Source organism: Watersipora subatra, chromosome 2, assembly GCF_963576615.1.
Source record: "Watersipora subatra chromosome 2, tzWatSuba1.1, whole genome shotgun sequence".
NCBI classification, from domain to species: Eukaryota; Metazoa; Bryozoa; class Gymnolaemata; order Cheilostomatida; family Watersiporidae; genus Watersipora; species Watersipora subatra.
In genome coordinates, this window is record NC_088709.1 from 36,128,715 (window position 1) to 36,144,910 (window position 16,196).

Consider the following 16,196-nt stretch of genomic DNA (forward strand, 5'->3'; position numbering starts at 1 on the left):
TAGAACTGTTTCTATCAAGTATATGAGAGCTAATAGAACTGTTTCTATCAAGTATATGAGAGCTAATAGAACTGTTTCTATCAAGTAGATGAGAGCTAATAGAACTGTTTCTATCAAGTAGATGAGAGCTAATAGAACTGTTTCTATCAAGTAGATGAGGCTAATAGAACTGTTTCTATCAAGTAGATGAGAGCTAATAGAACTGTTTCTATCAAGTATATGAGAGCTAATAGAACTGTTTCTATCAAGTAGATGAGAGCTAATAGAACTGTTTCTATCAAGTATATGAGAGCTAGTAGAACTGTTTCTATCAAGTATATGAGAGCTAATAGAACTGTTTCTATCAAGTATATGAGAGCTAATAGAACTGTTTCTATCAAGTAGATGAGAGCTAATAGAACTGTTTCTATCAAGTAGATGAGAGCTAATAGAACTGTTTCTATCAAGTAGATGAGGGCTAATAGAACTGTTTCTATCAAGTAGATGAGAGCTAATAGAACTGTTTCTATCAAGTATATGAGAGCTAATAGAACTGTTTCTATCAAGTAGATGAGAGCTAATAGAACTGTTTCTATCAAGTATATGAGAGCTAATAGAACTGTTTCTATCAAGTAGATGAGAGCTAATAGAACTGTTTCTATCAAGTATATGAGAGCTAATAGAACTGTTTCTATCAAGTAGATGAGGGCTAATAGAACTGTTTCTATCAAGTAGATGAGAGCTAATAGAACTGTTTCTATCAAGTAGATGAGAGCTAATAGAACTGTTTCTATCAAGTATATGAGAGCTAATAGAACTGTTTCTATCAAGTATATGAGAGCTAATAGAACTGTTTCTATCAAGTAGATGAGAGCTAATAGAACTGTTTCTATCAAGTATATGAGAGCTAATAGAACTGTTTCTATCAAGTAGATGAGAGCTAATAGAACTGTTTCTATCAAGTAGATGAGGGCTAATAGAACTGTTTCTATCAAGTAGATGAGAGCTAATAGAACTGTTTCTATCAAGTATATGAGAGCTAATAGAACTGTTTCTATCAAGTAGATGAGAGCTAATAGAACTGTTTCTATCAAGTATATGAGAGCTAATAGAACTGTTTCTATCAAGTATATGAGAGCTAATAGAACTGTTTCTATCAAGTAGATGAGAGCTAATAGAACTGTTTCTATCAAGTAGATGAGGGCTAATAGAACTGTTTCTATCAAGTAGATGAGAGCTAATAGAACTGTTTCTATCAAGTATATGAGAGCTAATAGAACTGTTTCTATCAAGTATATGAGGGCTAATAGAACTGTTTCTATCAAGTAGATGAGGGCTAATAGAACTGTTTCTATCAAGTAGATGAGAGCTAATAGAACTGTTTCTATCAAGTATATGAGGGCTAATAGAACTGTTTCTATCAAGTAGATGAGGGCTAATAGAACTGTTTCTATCAAGTAGATGAGAGCTAATAGAACTGTTTCTATCAAGTATATGAGAGCTAATAGAACTGTTTCTATCAAGTAGATGAGAGCTAATAGAACTGTTTCTATCAAGTATATGAGAGCTAATAGAACTGTTTCTATCAAGTAGATGAGAGCTAATAGAACTGTTTCTATCAAGTAGATGAGGGCTAATAGAACTGTTTCTATCAAGTAGATGAGAGCTAATAGAACTGTTTCTATCAAGTAGATGAGAGCTAATAGAACTGTTTCTATCAAGTATATGAGGGCTAATAGAACTGTTTCTATCAAGTATATGAGGGCTAATAGAACTGTTTCTATCAAGTAGATGAGAGCTAATAGAACTGTTTCTATCAAGTAGATGAGAGCTAATAGAACTGTTTCTATCAAGTATATGAGAGCTAATAGAACTGTTTCTATCAAGTATATGAGAGCTAATAGAACTGTTTCTATCAAGTAGATGAGTGCTAATAGAACTGTTTCTATCAAGTATATGAGAGCTAATAGAACTGTTTCTATCAAGTAGATGAGGGCTAATAGAACTGTTTCTATCAAGTATATGAGGGCTAATAGAACTGTTTCTATCAAGTAGATGAGAGCTAATAGAACTGTTTCTATCAAGTAGATGAGAGCTAATAGAACTGTTTCTATCAAGTATATGAGGGCTAATAGAACTGTTTCTATCAAGTAGATGAGGGCTAATAGAACTGTTTCTATCAAGTATATGAGGGCTAATAGAACTGTTTCTATCAAGTAGATGAGAGCTAATAGAACTGTTTCTATCAAGTAGATGAGAGCTAATAGAACTGTTTCTATCAAGTATATGAGAGCTAATAGAACTGTTTCTATCAAGTATATGAGAGCTAATAGAACTGTTTCTATCAAGTATATGAGAGCTAATAGAACTGTTTCTATCAAGTATATGAGAGCTAATAGAACTGTTTCTATCAAGTAGATGAGAGCTAATAGAACTGTTTCTATCAAGTAGATGAGGGCTAATAGAACTGTTTCTATCAAGTATATGAGAGCTAATAGAACTGTTTCTATCAAGTAGATGAGGGCTAATAGAACTGTTTCTATCAAGTAGATGAGAGCTAATAGAACTGTTTCTATCAAGTATATGAGAGCTAATAGAACTGTTTCTATCAAGTATATGAGGGCTAATAGAACTGTTTCTATCAAGTATATGAGAGCTAATAGAACTGTTTCTATCAAGTAGATGAGTGCTAATAGAACTGTTTCTATCAAGTATATGAGGGCTAATAGAACTGTTTCTATCAAGTAGATGAGGGCTAATAGAACTGTTTCTATCAAGTAGATGAGAGCTAATAGAACTGTTTCTATCAAGTAGATGAGAGCTAATAGAACTGTTTCTATCAAGTAGATGAGAGCTAATAGAACTGTTTCTATCAAGTATATGAGAGCTAATAGAACTGTTTCTATCAAGTAGATGAGAGCTAATAGAACTGTTTCTATCAAGTATATGAGAGCTAATAGAACTGTTTCTATCAAGTATATGAGAGCTAATAGAACTGTTTCTATCAAGTAGATGAGTGCTAATAGAACTGTTTCTATCAAGTATATGAGGGCTAATAGAACTGTTTCTATCAAGTAGATGAGAGCTAATAGAACTGTTTCTATCAAGTATATGAGAGCTAATAGAACTGTTTCTATCAAGTATATGAGGACTAATAGAACTGTTTCTATCAAGTAGATGAGAGCTAATAGAACTGTTTCTATCAAGTAGATGAGGGCTAATAGAACTGTTTCTATCAAGTATATGAGAGCTAATAGAACTGTTTCTATCAAGTATATGAGAGCTAATAGAACTGTTTCTATCAAGTATATGAGGACTAATAGAACTGTTTCTATCAAGTATATGAGGGCTAATAGAACTGTTTCTATCAAGTATATGAGGGCTAATAGAACTGTTTCTATTAAGTATATGAGAGCTAATAGAACTGTTTCTATCAAGTATATGAGAGCTAATAGAACTGTTTCTATCAAGTAGATGAGAGCTAATAGAACTGTTTCTATCAAGTAGATGAGGGCTAATAGAACTGAATGGCCTTCGGGTTATTCAAGTATAAAAGGTAAGAAGTAGACCCTTGCGTTAAATCACTAGAGCACTAAAGGAGTCATAAAATCATAAAGACAAATAAGATTGGCTGGACGAGATGACTAAATACAGACAAATAAATATGATTGGCCAGGACATCTATTAACATTGATGAAACCTGCTAATGAAACATGAACTGCCAGATATGTGATACTCATGAGAGTTTTAGACGATGGAAATAGCTCTAAAATTGATCTTTTGTAAGGAAAACCAAGGTAAGCTTTCAGCCAACAACTCACAGCTCGTTCTGACTGGCCAAAGTCTATTTTGAGTTGACCCATGGCTCGTATTATAGCGATCATGCTCTGTATGGTGTTACTGTATACAACTGGTCGGTACTGTAAGCATTCGTCCTTCGTGTAGCCCTTGTCATGAATTATCCTGGAAAATAGAGTTACAAAATATAAATACTCGCGTAGAGAATTAGGCCGAGTAATGTGATATTCCACCATGCTTTCATTAATCGTGTAAATCATAACTTAGAGCGCACAGACAAACTACGTACACCTTCCTGAACGAACTGCATAAAAATGTTACTTGAAACAAAGCCTGATATTCAGTATTCGGCAGTGTTTTCGTAACAATGGTAGGGTTCAGAGTTGCCTCCACTTACTGAGCGACTTTTTTCCTATTCATGCTTGCATATAATCGTTACAATGGACTTCAGTGTTACCGAATCCTGATTCTAACAAAGCACTCGGCAGGTTTTGACAAACGGTTGCCTTATAAATACATATGGTTCCCTTCCTTGAAATGAACAAATGGCTGTCTTATAAATACATGCAGTAGACACTCCTATAATGTAAATTCTAGACAATGTAAAAAATTTATGAGAAATTTTTGCTTCGTACTACATAAAATGACTATAAAACGTAAAGGGTCAAGTCGGGTGAGTTCTCAATTCGATTTGAATGGTAACCTATAGAGGTGGAACGAGACACGAGACATCTCGAGTATCGACCAGTCTCGTCTCGTATCGGTCTTGTCTCGACCTAACTATTGCCAAACTCGAGACAGGAAATAGAGCTAAAGCGCCTGCGCACGGCTGTTAAAACATGATTTTCGCGGTAACAACTCCATATAGGTATTGTAAGTTATTGCGGCAACAGCCTTTAAAGTTATCGCTACCCGGTCCGTTACTACTTGATTATGTTGGCCATCGAGTCTAATCATGTAGTACGGACAACGGCCCTGTTAATATATTGTAGCCCGATTCGGTGTCCTTAAAACAGATACCGGGTCGTATTCAAGTACCTTCCGGATAATCCGATTTAATAAATAAGACTGTTGCGGGTAATATGTCTGTATTTTATCATATCATGTCCAAACACCAACTGCCTTTCATAAAATTCCGGCCTTTTTTATATACTACCAATTGCGGGTAAAACTTGCTCGCACATGGAGAAACAAACTAAAGGCCGTGTCGACCATAGTCCGTGTTCGAGTAACAATGACATTTTCGTTAGTTCTATATAAGAATATATACAGTAATTCATATAACTTAATGAGTACAATTTAAATATAATTCGCATACTACAGTTAATACACAAACAAAACTTAACATAAATGAAACAATCAGAATGAAAGTGTTATCATGTGTTCTTTTAGTTGCGGTAATTCTATGTAGATCGATGGCTATCTGTTTCATTACACATTTTATTACATTAAAATGTAAGACCTATTCAATAGATAGTAAAAATATACATGTACAAAGCAATATGTTTATAATAATTATTATCAATCAAGCTCAAAATTCTTAGAAATATATAATTTCGCTATTTTAGAGCTGTTTGTGTCACTTATGTTTACAAAATATACATGCATATCGCTATTAAAATGTTGTATTTAAATCGTTTACACTAGGTGAAAATTAAATTTAAAAATAGGTTTATCAATTTTATATACATGTATCAAGTACGCTAGTCCTTGTGTAGTGAAATCATCACCAAATGCTCATTATTTTACTGTCTCGTGTCTCAAGTCTCGAATTTTTACAAGACAGTGTCTCGAGTCTCGTCTCGAACTTAAAAAACCTGTCTCGTTCCACCTCTAGTAACCTATCTCGTCGCACTTGCGAAGGAAAAAACAACGTGCATATAGTTTTATATCTATTAAGCCTATCTATTATACAACTTCTACGACATTGTAGAAGTCTAATAGAAAGGCTAATAGCAAGTGGCAGGCAACACTCATCACTTCTCAATGCCTATAAGCTGATTTTCAATATCCGGGCAACACAGCTAGTAAATACTTAAAAGTGATTGATTGGTGCAGGTATTACAGCATCCTGAATGTCTACTACCAACCTGAATGTCATGAGTTGAAGTATCGTCGAGAATTATCTTTTATCTTAACCTTGACCCCAAATACAGATAGACAATAACCAGGTAGTACCGCTTTTTTATAGTAAGAAATTTTGTTCTGCTTGATTGAAAACGCATAAAATATTTGCTAAGTTTTACTTTGCTGCTTAGAATAAATAAATTGTTGTAAATGAATGTCTAAGATGTACGCTCCCCATCAAATTATTGTAAAATTACAGCAATCATTGTCTATAAAACCAATGATGTTGATTAGAAAAAGGGGAAAAATCGCCGATACAAACTAATAATACTGCAGTTCGGTACAGCCTACAAAGTTAAGTTTAGTTTTTCCTTTGTGTATGGCCAAAGGGGCGAGTTTGGAAAGATGTTGGAACGAATTAGCCAATTTCCATGTATTTTATTTTTCATATAATGTAAAATCCCTATAACGTAAGCGTTCCTAGAACGGATTATTTACGTTGTAGAAGTGCCTACTGTATATGGCTTTCTCCCTTGCAATCAACAAATGGCTATCTTATACATACATTTCGCAAAACCTCTAATTGAACGCCCCTCTATTTGACTGCCACTGTGACATTTTTTGATCTTTCTGAACATATAATAGCAAGTGATCAGAGAAAAGTGATCACTTGAGTGAAATGAAAAGTCTACAAAATGGTACTAATAATGACTCGGTTACATCAATAAAAATTAATTCTGTTTTTGTTCAGTTTTTGTCGTTAAATCTTTAAAAGCAATACTATAGAAATAATTATTAACTCTATCAGGCCAATAGTAGTTCCTAGTTTAACGCTGTCTTGAAACTTCCCCGTATGTGAAACATGGTTTACATTGACGATGGTATATGAACGACTAGTTTTTGGCTAAAAGTTGTCCTTAGCGCCTAATGCAGCTGAAAGTTTATCATTATTTGTGCGAAAAGCAACTCGTAAGAGTTTTGCTCTGCAAAAAAAAAATTGTTTGGACGCTAATATCGACATTTATCGACAATATCGACTAGATGAGCAGTGCAGAAGAAGAGTTGAGGTCAGAAGACATTGTAGAAGGTATTGAACAGCCAGAAAATAAAACCATGCCAAACAAAAGCAACAATCATAACACAACTGGCTGAGCAAACGATATATTTTTGTTTCAAAAATGTTAACTTTTGTTTCTGCATGTATTATAAGTGTGGTTCAATTATGTCACTTGTTCTTGAATATATATTTGTAGCATTTGTTAGATTATTATTATTATATAACTTATAAATTTGCAGAGTTATAACATATATCATTTGATAGCATTCTTGCGTTTATTTTAACTCGGCTTACAATGGATCGGCGCTCATAACTTCTTAAATCGCACATAAAATTCCAGCTTTTAATTGCAAACTGTTGCAAACATACAAATGAGTACAATGGCTTTAATGCAACATTGTTAAATATAGTTATAAAATGAAAATATACCTTCAAATTTAGAAAGAAATAAAAAAAACTTAAAGCTCCAGCAAATTGCGAAGCAGGGCACAAGACTATAATATTATTGGAGGTTAATTGAATGCAATAAATATCAACTCGGAGAAATAATTTCAGCTTCCCAATGCACATTTATTTAGAGATCTATGACAAGATGGAGGTGAGATAGCAGATTTATTGCATCCAAAAGGGTTAACCTCGCTCCACCTGAATGAGAGTGCAAAATAGAGGCGACATTCGTTTCACCCGTAAAAGGGTTAAATTTATCTGGCCAAAATTATGATGAACTATTTGAAAAATACAACGCTAGCCTCATTTGAATGTCACTGCCATTTGACCGCCACTATAGGAGAAGGGTTGAAAAATAAAGCAGTATGGCGTTCAAATAGAGGTTTTACGGTAAGTTGATAGCATCTCGATAGACATGCCGCTGTTCGTGTGTCAGCATACCTCTGCAAGTCACCAGATAAAACTTCGCCAGAGAAGCATCATTACTTGAAAAATCTCATGAGAATTGCCAGACATCTCCATTAACCTCTTGACAAGAGGCTAGAGCAACTTTCAATAGGACTAAACCATTATGTACAATAACATCTCCATATGATATTGAGCTGCATCATTTTATTGTAGAAATGAAATTTAAAGGTTGACTTGCAACAGAATTCACATTACAGTTATTTGGTATCAAAAGATTCACCATGTCTTACTCTGCTGTCTTGTAGGTGCAAAGTTTGTGGAAATGTGATTACAAGCTCTTAGAAGCTTAAAAACGAACAGTTAATCGCAGCCATCACGAAAACGCGGTAGGTTGGAATCCCTTTTCAAAATGGCTCAAATGGGATGTAGTTGAACACGATGGCTTCTGTTTACACTTTCATGCAACCTCATACGTCGAAATATTTTCAGAAAAATACTTCACGCATTCAATAAAACCATGTCTATTGTCCTTACGTGTCTATTTCATCACCATTGTAATGCTGTCACTTTGAGAATTGATATCGCAACACCTATCGTAAAAATTTGTTTAATTTTTTAACCTTAGTTCGAAGGAGTGCATATCATCCTCTGATGAACATGACGAGCCTCTTGGTCACCTGTGATAGTCAAAAAATGCTGCAGAAATTTTTCGCGCCATTTGGAGGAAGTATGGGTCACATCATCAGATTACGACTAGATGATTAGACCAGGCTGAAACAAAACTGTAAAGTAGCGAGCATCTATATTTGATATGGGCTTTCCAGTAGGACCCTAAGTGTTGGTCATAAACTAGTTCTACAAGGTGTTTTATATTGAGCCTTTTATTGGCCTTTCAATTCGCACGATGTTGTGTCAAAACAATAACCACAATATTTGAGTATGTTAGCCAAATAAAGAGATTCCAAACTAGCGCGTTTTCTTGATGGCTGCCATTAACTGTTCGTTTTTGAGCTTTTAAGAGCTCGTAATCACATTTCCACATATTTTGCTCCTACAACACAGCAGAGTAAGATATGGTGAACCTTTTGATACCAAATAACTGTAATGTGAATTTTGTTGCAAGCAAAAACCTTCAAGCAAAAATCTGAGACAGAAATCGGTAATAATCCTCATCTCTGGTGCCATCTAAGTTGACATAATTATATCCTCGCTGTATCTAAACTAGCTAATGGGTAACTTTTGTCAGTAGAAAATAATCATGAGCATTAATAATTTTATAAGATGACAAGGCGGATTAGAGGTAAGCTGGCTGCGACCGAGGCTTAGCAGAGAGATAATTGGCCCGCTGTGACCACAGGTCCATCCGCACCAACTGCACACAACTAGCACTCTTCAAACTTCCATTTCCCACCGGCTAGTAGAACGCTCCATACTGTTGTTAAAAAAGCTTGCAGCGCATTGAGACAACCCATTGCCATGATACGATAAGACCATGTACTGCATTATAGGCTATATTCCTACACAATCGGTCTAACTGCTTACTTTTCTTCAGGCTTTACTCAAGTTCTATGAGTTAAACAACTCCCACCGACTGTAATCAACATACCGGCAATAACTAACTACTCATTAATGTAAATATTCATAGCAGATGGAAATTAAGAGAATTATTATGCAATAAACTTATTCCACTTTGAAAAAATTTTAATTTGAATAAATTTGACTACCGAGACATGAGCCAGACTAGACACCTGATAACAAAAATGTAAAAAGGACCCTGCCAAAGCGTTAGCTTGACTTATGGTCTTCGATAGGCAAATAATGCTATATCCAACCAGCTGTTATCATGCTTTGAAAATACGATTTATAGTTTGCTATTCAAAAAAATCATAGGAAGCCAAATTCTAATTTATTTCATTTCAAAACCCAAGTAGGTTCATGAACGGATAGACTACCGAGCAGGTTGTCCCTTGGTTGTTGATCACCCTCAATTGTAATCTCAGAGACGCTTTCTTCCCATAAGTCCCCGTGTTCACAAGTCCCCATGCCAATGTCTAGCTTAAGCATGGTTCCCATATCGATTGCGAGACTTTGGCGGTAACATACGCAGCAAAACGCGTGCGACGCCAGGCTCAGCGGCTTCTGTTCACATATAAAGCTGCATCGCTAAACATAATCGCATAATCACATAAAATGTTCGCTCACCACGCCGTTTCGATAATGTACGGTGCATTTCACCTGTACAGTGCATTTCGGGAAGGTTTCGCATGCAGCTTTTCACAAAATTGCACCGCGCTAAACTCTTGCGTTGACTGTCGGCAACTACTGGCGGTACCCGGCGTGTAGGTTCACATTTCACCGCAATGGCCTGCGGTGCTGTCGCCGGTGCTTTGCTACGTATATAGGAACCAGGCTTTAGCGTCAAACAGAAGAGCTTTGGGTTTTTCTCAAAACGGATGAGACAAAAGTATTCAAGGTGCAAAAGGTCGAGGGAGATAACCAAACAGGTTTTGCTATGTACTATCGCAAGTACAGACACCCACAGTGATGAAAAAATAATACCATAAGTACCTTGTGAATCACAAAGATTTAATTAATAGATTTTTATCAATAGAAATAACAAGAGAGACAACCAGATAAATTCTGGTATCTCTTTGCTATTCGCGTTATTGCAAGTTATTGCAAGTTATCGCAAGTTAGTCAAAAAGCAAAGAATACATAAGCGGTTACAAATTGGGACAAAGCTGTGGAGTTGCCAATTCAACTCAATGTAAAAACTGTTGGCACCAGCAATGAAGAACCATGATTAGCCATTCCAAGCATAAAAGTGACTTACCAACGAAGCTAGTTCAACATTTTTTAGACACACACACATTCTACTAGACATCAAGATTGACAAACCCATTCTAAACAATATGAATGGTTGGCGAACATTATGCCTAGCCCGGTTTCCTTGACATGGCCATGTGAAGAATAGACATACCACAAGGCAGCCACCCTTGCCCTGATGACAAAATTTTGAGAGATGAAGTATTTAAACTAAGCCTTCAGAGAATCTATCAACCCCGCTACGCGTGCTAAGGAATGACACAGCATCTTGGCAATTCAATGGCCAAACTAAATGGTCACGTAGAAGCAGCAATTATGGCAGCGATGCAGTAAGAATCAACAATCAGTTGCTAGATGGGGTATGAGGTAGTGAGTGAATAATTAATAGATAGGATAGATAAGGCACTTACTTCATCTGTTTGACTATGGTGCTCTTGCCTGACTCCCCAGCACCTGTAGTATACGACAGAGATGAACCTAGCCACTGATAACGTCTAGGGCAATCAAACATCTATAGCATATACAAACATGTTAGTATATCTTGAATATTTGGCGCACTACTAGATGGATATAGAACAACAATATGTAGGCAACTAAAAATAGCTTTAGGCTTTAGACAATAGAAGTAGAAGTCGTGTGACTTGCTGTGGCCCTCAGCAAATGGCTGGTCATACAACAGGCCACATCATTGACTGCATCTTGCCTCTTGTACTCCGTAAAAGGGTTCTAATATAACAAGCCCAACAGTTGGAAAGATGCTAGTAGTATAATTTCAGATAGGATCAGCAAAAGGAATGGATGATATATAACATTGCCAAATTTACATTATCAAGGAACATTTATTTATCCTATTCTATTGAACATCCGCTTAAACTTTCTAGCGGTAATTTTGAGAATGGTGTGATCAGTGCATGACCTACATCCGACAGTTCTACAGAGATGTTTGGAGGTGAGAAATGCTAAAATGTTAAGTAGTCATTAGCCACTTAGAGTGACATATTCCAAAATAGTTAGCATGGGCACTTCATTAGACCCGTGTCCGGTATGAACTGTGAACACTTCATGGGACGTGTCCGGTATGAACTGTGAACACTTCATGGGACGTGTCTGGTATGAACTGTGAACACTTCATGGGACGTGTCCAGTATGAACTGTGAACACTTCATGGGACGTGTCCGGTATGAACTGTGAACACTTCATGGGACGTGTCTGGTATGAACTGTGAACACTTCATGGGACGTGTCCAGTATGAACTGTGAACACTTCATGGGACGTGTCCGGTATGAACTGTGAACACTTCATGGGACAATATGTGTCACAAGCAATATTTGATGTATCATAAGATGTATGTTTCGGAAACTGTTTCGCTATGTTAAGGGGTAAGTTTTGTTAGATTTCATCCCTAAAATATGATGATTAACTGGTTTAAAAAAACGGACTTTAATCAAGTAATTTTATTGACTAACACAGTGCTCCATAGCAACCATTTTTAAAAATTCATGTCTGCATAATCATTAGTTCTAAAAAAAATTAAAAAAAAACATTTTGTAGTAATGTTACGCAAAGTTTCTTCAGGAACACCATACGATGTAATATCAGCCATTGTTATTGCATAGTGAAGTCTGTTTCTCAACTCCGAAGCTTTATAGTTTTTTCTTCAAAACTTTGAAATCATGTTTTTCGAAAACATGTTATGTTTCTTTAAACAAGGATAACTCTATCAATTTACAGTTGAACATTAAAATATTTCAATCCTGGTCATGACTGTTGTGAATAATCAGACAGACAAATGGCAAGTCTCACCAATTATGTATCATAAAATGATATCATGAATGTAATCTTGAGCAGGCCAAGCATATTAATATACTAGAGAGAATAAGGGATGTACCCTAATTGAAGAGCTCATATTAAATATGCAAGCAAATTTAAAGTGACATATAAGTCGCATTGTTTAGTTCAGTAACAAACACAGTCCTCCTATGAGTTGGTCAAGCAAACAACAAGAAAACCCTCACTCTATTGTTATCAAGCTATCTTTCCATTGATCAACTACACCAAACTAAAGGAATTGAACACCTAATAGTGAGTTGAGGTGGTGGTTGCCTGAATCTAACTTCCGTGGCAGTTATCAACATTACAACAAAATCTACTTTTACAATAAAACACAAAGGCATAAACTGAATGAATGGCTATCGGTATCAAGAAAAAAGCGAAACATTTTTTGGCACTGCCTTAGAAAAAAAATCTATTGAAAAAGCTTGTTTGACAACTAAAAGTAAATTATTGATGCTCAAATACAATTTTAAATGAAGTCTTTTGACCCGTTAAACCTTGTCAACATCGGATTTAGACATGTGAGTTTGCCAATACTGCTCAATGAGCGCATAACCGACTCACCAAGCAAAAGTAACTTCACTTCTCGAGCTGCCTTTTCTCCATCTGCTCTAAGCATCCGATCTAGTTGCTTCGACCTTTCTTGAGCTTGGCGGTCTTCGCTGCTCGCTGCACACCCCATTTCAGATTTGAAAACCGTGCAGAATCTTCTATGAATACCCTATATTGCTAAAACACAAAATACTACATATTGACATCAGAGTAGAAATGCCATGCTCCTCAGGAGACCACACTTGGGGCGGCTGGCTGGCTGAGCCATCCCAACTTTTTAAGTGGCTAAGTCCAGTCAAACACGGATAACTCGCCCTCGGATAAAATGTAAATTTTTATCTCGAACACATGGTTTTAACTCGAACAGATTTGTTGAGTCCGTTCCCGCGCAATGATAAATTGCTTCAGATAACTCGATCTCAACATCATTAACTCGAACAGTTATTTGCTCAACGGCTGCGAAGACGGTTTATATCGCTGTAGAATATCACTTTATTCCAAGCCATAAAGATAAACATCAACTTTTAGTAGTTCTTAGGCGTTATTATTAACATCATCGGCAAAATACTCTTGTTAAGGACTTTTATAAAGGTTTGCAAAAGGTCAAGTTTTACCAAACATCCGCTTGGCAATGGCCCATCGAAAGTGTAGAAACCTTCGGATGAACTTGAAATAAAATCTGCAAAATTGATCTTTGTTAAAATGCTCAAAAAAGATGTCTTTTTCGAGCGTTTTAACTGCGGTCAAGTTTGGCCTAACTTATTCTGAAAACATCCTGGCAGTCACATCAGCTAAAACAAACAAATCTCAAATAATAGAAAAATATTTATACTTTGCGATAACATCTTTTAAAACTTCACGTGAGAGGCCCAGTTTAGGCCCTACATGAGAGAAACCTGTTGGGGGGGCTTACACTGCCCCCTCCAAACCCCCAGGTGTTCATAACTAATCGCCTAACATTTGCCGCCCCAACTTGCAACCAGGGAATACAAGCCTGACCACACCGATGGTAATATGAAATGCTTACTAACAATGAACAGGTAAACTATGTATTAAAAATTATTGATTGAATATTTTAAAAAACGTTATCAAAAAACTATATTATTAGTGAGATTTCAGATGATCTAAAACAAATGTTAGTTGTAGAAACAATCAAGAATTGTTAATATTGGGATGTTTGTTAGAAAGAAAAAACTGAACTAAACGGTAGTCTGTAGAATTATTCACTCCGTCCACAACGATAATACTGCTAACCACCTGAAGAGGTACGATAGCAGGTAGCCAGCATAGGTGGTCATTCTGTAGCGAGACCTACACTTCGCCTAACATATTGCCTTGAAAACTCGAAAAACTAATAAATTCTTGGACAGTTAAATATACGCTTGATGCTGCACCACCCAACAACAACTGGCTGCTCACACACGCCAGCCTATGTAGACTCACCTTAGAGTACGTGGATACAGCGTGGGACCCTAGTCACCAACAAAGCTATGATTGAAGGTTATGACCTCAATCGAAGGCTTACAGAGAAGAGCTTATTAAGTTCGTGAGCAGTCAGAAAAGTCGCAACAGTGTAATCCAAGCCCGGAAACAGTTAGGTTTTCCGACCTTATCTAGGCGGAGCGAACGCGAAACCATAAGGTAGCCTTTACTCACTAAAATTCAAAAAGGAGGAGGATCGACACCATGTTCTCTCATCCAGTTAAGATAAAATGATCAACGACAGATCTGAAACAACGAAAGTCACAAGCGCTGACAGGCTTGCCAACCCAAGAGTGGGCAGTGCTTGAGATTTGGTTTTGGGGCAATTGATGTATCAATGATAGTATCTACTTATAAAATTGTGGAAATTGGGGCAAAATTCTCACGCATTTCCATTTTTCTTTGGGGTGATTGCGTGAGTCTCACGCCCAATGCGTGAGAGTTGGCAGGTATGCACGCGCACCGCGGAGAACTCACTTCACTATATGCAACCTCTAGTATACAAGAGTTATACTAGAGTTATACTGTACATGACAACAGCTTCTCGGCCAGAACTATGATAGTACCACCAGAAACTGCATAATCAGTAAACAACTACATGATGTGGAAATTTAACACAGTTGTAACACACTGTTTCTTCCTTAGACACTCCACTTGAACCTAGTGATTTTAAGTGTCCTATCGTCTCAGAGGTATACGCTGTCAATTGCTACATGTATTGTTATATCCACTAGTGCCTCATACTTACATTGGAAAGTTAGATGATACGTACACTATGAGTGAATAGGGTTTAGTATGACTACAGCAATATCCAATTGTCATTCAACATAATATTGTCTATTTTATCATTATAAATCGTTCTAATTTTTACAACAGTAAGAAAGCGCTTCGGTTTGATTTCAATTCCGCGATGCACAAACAACTAGGCCGGAAACAGGGCGCCGTCTTGTGATGCTAACATAAACATCGAAGTCTGCTTTACGTGGTAACCATTGGCCTGGCACTCTAGATGTGTGTTCAGTAAGTAATAGTTAAACATATTACCGTAGCAATTTAGCTCGCGGCCCGCATTACGGCGATCGTAAATACATCATAGAGCTAAAAAGACATGAAGTGATGTCGAACCTTTCAGTCGTAACATTAACTATATGTCAGAGTAACAACCATGTTTGCTGTTTAAAAACTCACTATTGTCAAATTACGGGCTTTTTTCATTGTTAAGAAAGCTGCAACTGCTGGTATTGTTTCGGTAAAGGTACATGTTTTTGCACAAATAGTCGCACATAGAGAGCTGGAAAGTGGTTTAATCGCTATTTACCGATTTTTAATGCTAGATACATACTACTAAATATATTGTTTTGCAAATCATTTTCATTACCACCAAAAAATTATAGTTCCACTAGTGAATTGGAGAATGGTTTGTTGGTTATGGCAGAATGATCGTTGTGTATGGTTAGGGAGAAATTTTGTTATACATGTACATAATTAATCCAAATCTACACATACATTGGTGTTGAACGTGTTTTGTCTTTTTATTTTATTTGATTATGTTCAGTTTGAGCATTTTTTTCTTATCTTGTTTGAACTAAGGGAATTATCACTCGCTCAGGGAGTGAGGTTTTAGGCTATTATAATCATTGAACCTAAAGCCCCTGGAATGGCAATCACTTGACTTTTACATTGATAGCGATACGTAATGCATGCGCCATATTGGAAAGCTAATCGTGCACTAGTTCCGTTTGTAAAC

The 16,196-nt window shown here is 36.4% G+C and overlaps 1 protein-coding gene across 1 annotated transcript in view; it reads right to left on the reverse strand.

Moving 5' to 3' along the window:
* Positions 1-15,366, reverse strand: part of LOC137387280 (guanine nucleotide-binding protein G(i) subunit alpha) — a 62,732-nt gene extending 47,366 nt beyond the window's left edge. The window contains exons 1-4 of the mRNA XM_068073633.1: positions 15,198-15,366; positions 12,980-13,144; positions 10,993-11,035; positions 3,801-3,942 (exon numbers count right to left, since the gene is read on the reverse strand). Of these exons, the coding sequence (XP_067929734.1) occupies positions 3,801-3,942; positions 10,993-11,035; positions 12,980-13,097 (303 nt within the window). The 5' untranslated portion in view covers positions 13,098-13,144; positions 15,198-15,366. The remainder of the gene's footprint in view (positions 1-3,800; positions 3,943-10,992; positions 11,036-12,979; positions 13,145-15,197) is intronic.
* Positions 15,367-16,196: the final 830 nt, after the last annotated feature.